At 31.9% G+C, this 11,014-nt stretch overlaps 1 protein-coding gene across 2 annotated transcripts; it reads right to left on the reverse strand.

Annotated features, from left to right (window-relative positions):
• Positions 1 to 278: 278 nt before the first annotated feature.
• Positions 279 to 6,381, reverse strand: LOC106766351 (uncharacterized protein DDB_G0275933). Of its 2 annotated transcripts, none has more exons than XM_014651088.2 (3): positions 6,218 to 6,378; positions 5,832 to 5,979; positions 279 to 500 (listed from the first exon to the last, which is right to left on the reverse strand). In XM_014651088.2, exons 1-3 carry the CDS (start codon positions 6,270 to 6,272, stop codon positions 416 to 418), a joined length of 288 nt encoding a protein of 95 aa, XP_014506574.1. In that variant the 5' UTR covers positions 6,273 to 6,378; the 3' UTR covers positions 279 to 415. The 2 variants fall into 2 exon arrangements, with proteins under 2 accessions (XP_014506574.1, XP_022641455.1); XM_022785734.1 differs by lacking the exon at positions 279 to 500 and adding an exon at positions 3,207 to 3,335 and having other exon boundaries at positions 6,218 to 6,381.
• Positions 6,382 to 11,014: the final 4,633 nt, after the last annotated feature.

An 11,014-nucleotide genomic window follows, 5' to 3' on the forward strand; every position in this document is an offset into this window, starting at 1 on the left:
GACTCTTATTATCTTAAGGAATATATCTAGTATAATTCAATAATTCAATCTTACAAAAACCACTTTCTAAACTAAAATAATACCATAGCTATTGAGAAACAAAATTATATATAATATAAAAAAAATCTAAAAAAAAATAAAAAAATTATATATAATATCTAGTTATATTTTATTTAATAGTTTGTGTATTTATTTTGCAATATTCCAGGTTCACAAAGCACATCCAAAGCCAATCCGTCGTAACTTAAACCATATTAAAAATGGCTTTGAATAGAAGCTGTAGTAACAAACCAAGATCTTTTCATTAATGTTCTATTATCCATACAAAATTCGCAAAAACAAAAGGCTAAATGTCTAAAAAATTGAAATGGAAGATGTCAGATTATGTTGATAAACTGTACCGTACACATTGAAATCAAGCGGTCTGGATTCTACTAGAGCCCTCTGCTTGTTTTAACATGTATTCTTTCTTCATTTCCTCCAAAACAGAATCATTGGTGCTGTAAAAGAATTAACAGCAGATATCAATTCCACATACATAGCAATGTTTGATTTGGAATAAACTTCTGATGAAGTCTTATGGATAATTAATGTTTAATCATTAGAGTCTTTTAAGTAGTTAATGTGTTAGTCATTTTTATTTGTTTTGAGTACAACGGTCAGAGATATGTGAGTCTATAATATGTATTGTTGATTGCATGAATGACACAACAACAACAAAGATAAATCAGTTTTTCAAACAGTAAATTTGTTGTCTACAAGCAACGCAATTATACTAAATTGCATCTCCCATAGTTCACAACATACAACTTTGGTTGTAAGCTGAAGATGATAATAGCAGCAAGAGATCAAATTTACATGAATAAGAAGAATGATAAACAATAATTAATGCTTTATGATGCTTCTCCTCTTTGGTCGCTAACATGATGGAAATTTTGATGTATTTATTTATATAATTGGGAAGTACATTAAATGTGTGGTTATTTTGAAAATAAAGGATAGCTAATAATTATCAGTGTCATTATTTTGAACCACTAAATGAAGATCCAAAATGCAGTATTTTTCCTCTTTTATCAAACACCTAATGAATAGAAAGATTTAACATGGACAACATGAAGAACCCGTGCAATGTATATATATACACATTTATAACACTGTTTTTAAAATTTTAGTGTATAATCCACCTTATTGTCATCACTCTTCCAATAGGTATGATGTTTTTCTTATGTATCATTCCTCTGACCAAAGAATATAGTAAATCTTACATATCTTGTCTGAGTAAAAGATTAACAAGAATGTTCAGAAACATACATGGTTTAAATCAGATAAACAGATAGAATGTCAAAATTGGGATACCAACAAATGAACCTAAATGTCTTCTTCTAATAGTTGGGCTGATATTTGCAAATATATTAAACAAGCAAATCTAGAAAACGTCCTATCAGTCACATTAACTGGTGAAACTTGCTAAGTTTACAACTCACTGCAACAGTGCCAAATAAAAATTGTATTCCTCAAGGTACTTTAACTTAGTCCTTTAGGGCCTCTTGCATGACAATGGTACAGTTGTTTGTTTTTATGAGGTTGAGCCTTTTATCATTTCGTAAACTGTTATTGCTGAAGCCATTTTATTAAAGAACCAATTTCCAGAAACTTTTTCCACAGACACTAAATGGAGAAGGGAATAAAATAAACCAATGAGATAAAATGAACTAAATTTATCATTGAGAAAACAAACCAACGTATACACCTCAATTTTTTCAAAAGTTGCTCTATCATCTAATTTTTCAAAAGCACCTATAAGTTTAGGATATGTTTGTGCCAACTTTGAAAATTAGATTATTTCCATAAACAATCGTATGAATAATTGTTTTTAATAATAAACAATTTTTGTCAGGGCAAGTTTGCTAAACAGTTGTTTTAAGATTTAATTTTGTTTGGATATTAAAATAATAGCTTTTAGATAACAGTAACTTCCCCTCTCTTAGGATTTCATATTTACAATAACTTGGGATACACCACATACAATGTATGAGACGGAAAATAAGGGAATTCAAAGGGATATACACCTAGGAACTAGTTTTAGCAGAAAGCACATAGCACCTTACAATAAATCCTATTAAAGACTATTTATTCTAACAATTATGAATCACAAATTTTTTAAATTAAATAAATTCTTATTTTCCAAAAAATAAAAGCCTTTTACAAAATTTAAGCAGATGTCCGAAACAGCAGGCTTATTTTAAGCTAGTTTTTCTTTTTAGAAAGGAGCTTAAATGTTAGGGAAAAAGCTTTCCTAAACATGCTCTCATCAGGACTTTTCTAAGTTAGGAATCAAATACTTATCTCAATTGAAAAGCTTTAATAAGCTACAAGCTAATCCAACGTGGACATAGTGTTAGGAGTTAGCTAGAAGAAAAGGGAAATAAGTAACAGACAGTTAGAGTAGTTAATCAGTTAGTTATAAGAATTTATTAGATATAAACAGGAAATTAAGCGGGTAGAGGATTCACTATTAGCTCATCATTTGTAGATCAAGCTTTTACACTTTCTTTTCTTTCCCATTTCTATTTTTGATTCCTAACACATTATTCAAGGATAATTATAAACTGGTAACAAAAGAATACATCCAGACTAAAGTAAAACATCCTTTCTTATAAACACATAAGTGTCTCCTTTTCTTGATCTCCAATGATGAACAAATTTGATGGCAAGTACAAATGATCAAATTAATGTTAAGACAAGATCGTCTAGATAATAGACCGTCTAAGCAACCAAGGTTTTGAAGTTTAACAAAAAAATGTCTTTTAAAAGAAAGAGGTTCTAAAGAAAGAAACATTTTGTATAGTCTGAATAACATTTCCTAGACCAAACTGTCTAATGAACTACAACTATGAACAACATTTAAGAAAAGAAAGGGTCTCTCTTTAGAATTATCTAATAGACTATATGAGTAAGCAAAGTGTCTTATGAACAAGAAAGTCTATCTCTTTTACAGCACTAAAGCTAAAAGAAATTTTTTATTCTAGTGTTATATCAAACAAAGCGTCTTAAGAATACACTGTCTAATAAATGACCGCTAAATGCGATAACCTTTGAAGAAGCATCTAATAATTATACTATCTGATGATTATACATGTATGTTTTATCAAACAATGTCTTTATGAATGACGTGACAAATGATAAGATGATTTGAACATGCAATACAGTTTAATGCTTACCAACATTCAAAACATTTAATGCATGTACGATAAAGTGTTTCGATGCTTACATACTTTATTCTTGATATTTGTGCATATCACTAAAGCAAAATGATATGATCAGAATCACTGCACCTAAGAAAAAGACGTGAAAGAAGAACATTATGGGAATGTTTCCCTTGAAGCCTTCTACTCTGTCACATTGTACAAGATCAGTTTGCTTAAGGCAATGATAAAGCTTTGACCTCTACAAAGAAGACTAAAGTATGACTTCCTACCTAAAGGCTACCTGCTCTCCTAAAGTCAACTTCCTTGTCTAATGTTTATGTTTTAAGAGAAGCTATATATAGACAAAAGCTTGAAGAGAAGACAAGAATGATAACAAGAAGGATAAAATAAGAAATATAGTGAACTCAAGCTTCCTGTGCTCATATATCGTCTGACGTTGTATATTTCTTGAGAGAAAAACCTAACCAAATCACAGAAATCTTTGTATTGTTTATATCCTCTCCTTGAGAGTTATTATCTGTACTTTTTCTAATAACACATTATGTGTTGTAAATTCTGAAGAGAATTAAAACACTTGTCTAGACATGTTGTCTAGAGTCAAGACCAGAAGTGGTTAGAATACTTCAGACCAAAAGTGGTTAGAATACTTCATACTAGAAGTGGTTAGAATACTTCAGACCAAAAGTAGTTAGAATACTTGAGACCAAAAGTGGTTAGAATACTTGTAAATTTAAACTTGGGCTAGTCGTGTTGACTACAGAACCAAAAGTGGTGATAATATCGTCTAATCTTGTAAAAGATTAGTGAAACCCCTTAAGAATTCTTAAGAGAGAACTGGACGTAACTCGGGTTGAGTGAACCAGTATAAAATTTGTGGCTTATTGCTTTGTTATCTAAAACGTTTTCCATTTACTTATCTTGTTAAAATCAGCATCTAAACATATTACAATTATATATCTCCTTTACAAGTCATTAGATGATGCTTTGCAAAAGGATTTTAAAAACACTATTCCCCTATAGTGTTTTTCCTATGTTTTCAATTAACAAAAGTTATTCAAGGAAAAGGGAGGATTCTAATGACTAATGTACACAAGAGACAAAACATGAATATATGTCATCAAGTTTTCAACATCTATGAAGGTAAGTAAACTTGATAAGAAACCAAAATCCTTAAATTGATCCTACAACGATGAGAATATTATTACATTAGTACTACAAAGAATTTTATTACCAAAGTAGTCTATCAAAGATGTAACCAAATTCAATATTTTATGGCCCCGCTTTAGTCCTACAAAACCATGAAACTTGTAACATTTTATATCTTTGAGTAAATTGGAAAATAAACTTTTAGACAGCTTAACCATGTGTTTGGATAGAGAATTTCATAATGTCAAGGAAATTAAAATACATTAAATTTGAATTGCTTTCAATTCAAATTGATTCATTATTCAAATGTGATGCTTGGATAAGACAATTCAAAATTATTGAATTTTTTTTGGATAACTAAAAAATAATTAATAATTCAAAAATCATAGTCAGTGATGCTTCTTAGTTCGACATCAGTCAAGGTTATTTTCTCTGCCAAAGTCAACCAAGATCTTTCTAGGCAATATCAACAACAGCTTTTCTTCACTAACATTGGCCGAGAATATTTTCAACCAATGTCATTTACAATTATGTTGGTTGATATCAATTAAAGTTATTTTTCAATTTTATTGGCTGAAGTTATTTTTGGCCCACTTTTTTGACTGATGTGGTAGGAAAATTCCCCTAGCCAACATTGGCCAGAAACAGTCCTAACCAAGGTTCAACAAAAGCATCCCCAATTAGAAAAAAAATATCCAAATTTACTTTGACCAGAAAATTAATATTGGTAATGTTGATCCAAAAAACCATCATTACACAAAAAATGAACTTGATAGACGTGAACCAAAATAAAGGTTGGCAACGTGCAAGACTTTAAGGCCCATTTAGCTTAAAAAATATTTTCCTGTTCTATTTTCTAGTTTCATCACTAATTACAAATACCTTGTTTTCATTGTGTTTCTTGTTTTCAATGATTCATATTGTATTCAATGAAAACAGCATAAGAATATTTGACTACAAGAAATAAAGTGGAAACATGGCGGTGTTAATACTCATTAATGGATTAAGGACAATCGAAAAGACAAATGAGGAACAAAACTTTATCCTTTTCTAAAACAGGCTAAAACTCAATTTGTCATGTCCCTTTGAATTCGCCAGTACCTATCCCTTATCCTGATAAGTTTTCAATATATCTTAACTGAATAAAACGAGGACTTAAACCCTACTGAACTGCATTGAGAACTTAAAACTTTGCTTAAGCAATTATATCAAGAATTCTAAGAAACAGAATAAGATGCACAGACACAAGGGAGAATGAAATAGAAAGGCAACAATGAATATTGCATGTGGTATAATTTTCACTATATACATGAGAAACGATAATTCATGATGGAATGACAATCTAAAATAACTTAACACTATAAAAAATGCATTCAACTTGTCTACAAATCAAATTAACTTTCTTGCTCTCAACAAAACAATCCAAGAATTCAATCAAAGAAATCAAAAAATGATTCATTTCATAACAGAGCTTACAATTGATGAAGACAATCATTCAACTCTTTAGCTTGTTGGCGACAACGCCACACAACTGACAGTGTTTTCCCGGACGCGCATTCAGCATACTTTGCCGTGTAACGATCACACTCCTTCAGTGCCTTCTGCTTCATTTTGCTGCGCAAAGCTGCAAATTTTATGATACACCAGCTCATTAATTTCACCAATTAAAAGAAGAAAAAAAAAAACTTGATCTTAACCATGACCCCATCTTGGATACGTATGAGAATTATCCATTTCAATTAAACCCACGATTAACTGAAAGGGTTCTCGTTTCTTCATCAAAAATCACAACTTTCAGCACTTTTTGTAATCGGTACGTTTAGGGTTTAGAATTTGTGGACGAAGTAAAAAGTAGGTGATACCTTCTTCCACTTTCTTCTTAACGTGATTCTCGCGTGCGTCTTGAATGTAACCCATTGAGGTTTGAATATGACAGTGAGATTGAGATTGTGCTTTAGAAGTTTGTTGGTTCACTGTAGAATACTCTGTTGCAGCATAAAGAAGACAGGTTTCTCAGTGGAAAGGACAAAAGAAAATATAAAATACACGGGGATTTTGCTAGAATTTTGGGTGAAAAAGTTAAAAGAAAAAAAAAACTTAATTAAGTCTTAATTTCCTGATAAATTTAAACAAATTTCATTAAGATTTTATTAAATTTTTAATGATTTTTTGAGTACTAAATATTTATATATTCTAATTGGGTCTATGTTGCTTAATTTTTTATTAACGGTATGATGTGAGTTAATTTGATGACAAAATTCTTATCCTATCACTTGATTAAGTTAATGTCATATGTGAGGGATGAAAATGCATAAGCTATGGTGGTTAAATGGTGCAATATAACTTTACTCAACATCAAATATGAATACATGATAAAAGATACCTCTATTTATAAGCTAAAGGTATCTCCTAAAAATTCTAAAAGTATGAATTGTTTTATAATTACATTCTATAAGAAGAAAGTTTGTTAATCAAAGGTTCAAATCAAATGTAAATTAGGAAATGAATGAGGAATGAATTGTTTAATTTCTTGAGAAATATTAGTGATCTAAGAATTTTAATGCATAAACATATTTACATAGTTTCCTTAATATGGCAAGTGTGACATTGAAGAAAGAAGAACATAATTCAAATTAAAGGGAAAAGATATCCTAAAAAGCATCAACATATTCAAAATTGAAGTCTTCAAGAATGATGTTGAAGATTCAAGCTAAAACCAAATTAAAGAGTTGATCAAGTTATTCCATATTATAAAGAATATAATGAAGCACTACAATTTGAATTCTCAACTGGTAACAAATGCAACAATTATTTAAAGGATACAACAATATTCGAGAAGATCAATGAAGCTATTTACAAAATATTAAAGTGTTGAAAAATTGTCATATCATTAGTGATTAGTGAATTGGGTTAAAAGCTTACATTTTTGTAAATCATTTACTAAGTGTTGTTATAAGCTATGAGCTAAATTGTACACTTTTGCTCTAATAAAATCAAAGTGTTGAGAATTTGTCATATCATTAGTAATTAGTGAATTGGGTTGAGAGCTTACATTTTATAAATCACTCACCATCCTTAGATAAGTAGCAGAGGCTTAAGAGCAATAGACACTCATGAGCATTACATGCTACAAGGTTGTGTTGACCATATGAGGTTTTATACCATATGGGTTGAACGAGTCTAAAACGATTAAGTGCTTCTTTGTGTGTTGAGAATGTGTGTAATTGACCCTAAAGAGGCACATGGAAGAAAAAGAGAAAAATATTGCTGAGACTTGAACTTTGATACGTTGCCACCTTTTTCAGAAGTATAAAGGCATACGTAGACTACATTATGGTACAATGTTGCTTTATATTTGGGTCAAAGGTTCAGAGCATGTTGGGAGTGCAAGCTTTGTGTTATTCGAGAAGTAGAGGGCGAGCCATATTAAGTCAAGTTATAAATTGTAAGGTGTCATGTCACTACATTTTCTTCTCTCAAGATTTCACTTTGTTTTCTCTTTTTTCCTAAATCTTTTCTCTTAGGATCCTAGTGTGGTATGAGGACTTGAAGAAGCCTCTTGGAAGAGCACACCTTCTAAAGAAAGAAAATAGGGGAAAAAATTGTTTTATTAATTTTCTAACACTTCCCCTCAAGCTGGAGCATACAGATTGTATGGACAAAGCTTGAAATACATAAACTCAATTTAAAATATGTAATCTGTCTTCAAGAGTGTATCGGTGTGCCATCATTTCCGCTGTTCGCCACTATTGATGAACAACAAATTTCAAGAACAAATGAAGGGCCTGCAGCAACAAACTACAGGGGCAAACAACAATAGACCTGCAAGGACTACACTATCTTGTAGCGGCTGGAATTAAAAGGCTAATAGCCACAAACCTGTAGGGACTTAATCACCTTAAATAGCAACAAAACTTCAAGGGACTTAACTGCCCTAAACAACAACAAGCCTTCAGGAAACATCTGTCCTCCAAAGGCAAACAACAACAGACCTGCAGGGACTACACTACCCTGCAGCGGCTGTAATTAAAAGGCTAACAACCACAAACCTGTAGGGACTTAATCACCCTAAACAATAACAAACCTTCAAGGGACTTAACTGACCTGAACATTTGGGAGGTCTTCAAGAAACAATTGTCCTGCAGAGGCAAACAACGACAAACCTTGAGGGACTTCACTGCCCTAAGTAGCAACAAAACTTCAAGGGACTTGACTGCCCTGAACATAAGGGAGGCCTTCAGAATAAAGAAGAAGATAGCGGAAACAATAGAGGTAAGACTAGGTGTTAGTGCATCAGTGGCACAAGTGGCAGAGACGATGGCCGCGAAAGTGGTCGGCGATGGTGGCCGACGACAATGGCCAGAGACGGTGGCCGGATGGCAACACCGGACAGATGCGAGACAAAAACCAGAGATTGCCCATTGAAGTATAAAAACACAGGTTGAAAAAGAGACTTTTAGGGGGGTCGTCGGTGGCGGCAGCCACCAGCGGTAACAAGACAAAGTAGAAAAGGATAAGAAAATCTGCTCTGATACCATGTAAAAGAAAGAAAATAGGAAAAAAAAATTGTCTTATTAATTTTAAATAAATATATACAAGAGACAATCTATAATTATACTATATTATTTCTATAAATATTCTATAATAATGTAACATTATTACTGTAATTATTNTATAATAATGTAACATTATTACTACAAATCACCTATAATAATAACAATATATTCTCTCAATAATCTATTATTTTCTAACACACCTTTCAACCATTGGACCTAATAACTATAAAAAGCTTTGTTGAAGTAAGGGAAACTAACCATATCTAAATATTTTTGTTGATGTTCTAATGCTTCTTATGGCATGCTAAAGTTCATGTTTATTTTGCGCTTTTATATCTATGGATAAAATGCTTGGCTAAATGCTTGTACATGTTGGTGGAGGATGATGTGAAGGGAGTCACTCTTAATCAATTAATAGAATTAGAAAAAAATCTAATAACTTTTGACACTTAAATTTGTAAAAAGATAAAAAAAAAAAGTAAAAAAAGTATACGAGATTGAGAAAGTATTTCTTATCAAAATTTATTATCAATTATCAAAGGATAATAATTATATTATTACTAATTGTGAGATATTATTAAAATATTCGTTATAATTATATTTATTTATTATTTTGTACTCAGACAAAGGATAGGTACAAATTCAAATCTATGTTCACCTTCTGAACATTGCTTATATGATTCCTTTAGTTTAATCGAGATAGACTCGTGAGAATAAATTAGTGGTTCATTTATCCGTGTTCGATAATGGATTTAGTTGAGTGATTGCATTTTTAAAAGGAAAATGTTTCTTTGACACTCTCCCTTGACACAATTTTGACACACCTCCACGTGTCAAAATTCTATTGCATGCCAACACATTTTAAATAAAATGCTTTTAAAGAGTTGCAGAAGGGTATTTTTGGAAGAAAGTTTGTATGAAATTTGGAATTGGCGGTTTAACATTTTCATCTTCTTCACTTTTCGAAACCAAGTCTCGCGTCTACACCATTGTCTTTGCGATTGTCTCAACCATTGGGTTCCTCTCTTGATTTCTCTCGCACCCATTCGAAACCAAAGTTGCGCGTCTTCTTTCCTCTCGATTTGTATTCATCCATTCTCTGTTGGTAAGCAGTATATGTCGTTTCGCGTTTTGCGTTTTGGTTTTGGGTGTGTTTTGTTTTTTGCNGTATATCCCATTGTTTGGGTTGGGGAGGGTTTTTGTGTTTTGGGTTTGGGTTGGGGAGGGTTTTTCTGTGTTGTATTGTGCGTTTTTTTGTTTTTATGAACCCTAATAAACCATTGCTGTGTTTTTCTGAAATTTGGGCAGTCACAATGGCCTTTCCGAACCCAAAGGTAAGTAATAAATTTTTTTGGTTACTATTCATATGTTTGTATGAACCCTAATTCACTCTATATCGCATTTATATATAGTTTATCTTTTTTTTGGTAAGTAATAAATTTTTTTGTTGATAATGTTGTATAGTGGCGTGTTCGAGTCTCTGTTGATTCATCAATAATTGTTGCTATGAATGGGTTACTGAGAGAAGTGCATGTAGAACGAAGTCGAAGATCCAACTGTCGAAATCGAAGACAAACAAAGGATAAGATATGAAACTGTGACCTCCTTTGGCTATGTGCAGAATGAAGAGGGAGTCTGGGTTCCAAAAGATAACACACCCAATGAACAGCATCACCGCCCAAGGGATCGACAAAATGAAGAACCAACTTCTTCCACAACACTTAACGATGTCATAGAACGCATTGAACAACTGCAGACGTACGTTGGTTCAAGAATGGATGCCCTAGATTCGAGACTTGCTAACATTGAGAGCCGACAACAGCAGTCTGCACCAGCCCCCTTTTATCATTTTACTTCTTAGTTATAATTTCCTGTTTTGATGTATTTTCTTTCATTCACAACAGTTGTGTCTTTGATCAGAGTTGTACTCTTTAATTTATGTGAACTTGGTTTGGGAATTTCAGTGTTTAATGAGTAATTGTGTTCATTAATATGTCTTCTTACATGTTACAATATCTTAATTAAGGAAATATTTTCCTAGGTAATTAACACTTAAACAATACACAAAACATCCCAAAAAGAAGTAAAACACATGAACTTCTG

The sequence above is a fragment of the Vigna radiata genome, chromosome 1, assembly GCF_000741045.1.
Source record: "Vigna radiata var. radiata cultivar VC1973A chromosome 1, Vradiata_ver6, whole genome shotgun sequence".
NCBI classification, from domain to species: Eukaryota; Viridiplantae; Streptophyta; class Magnoliopsida; order Fabales; family Fabaceae; genus Vigna; species Vigna radiata.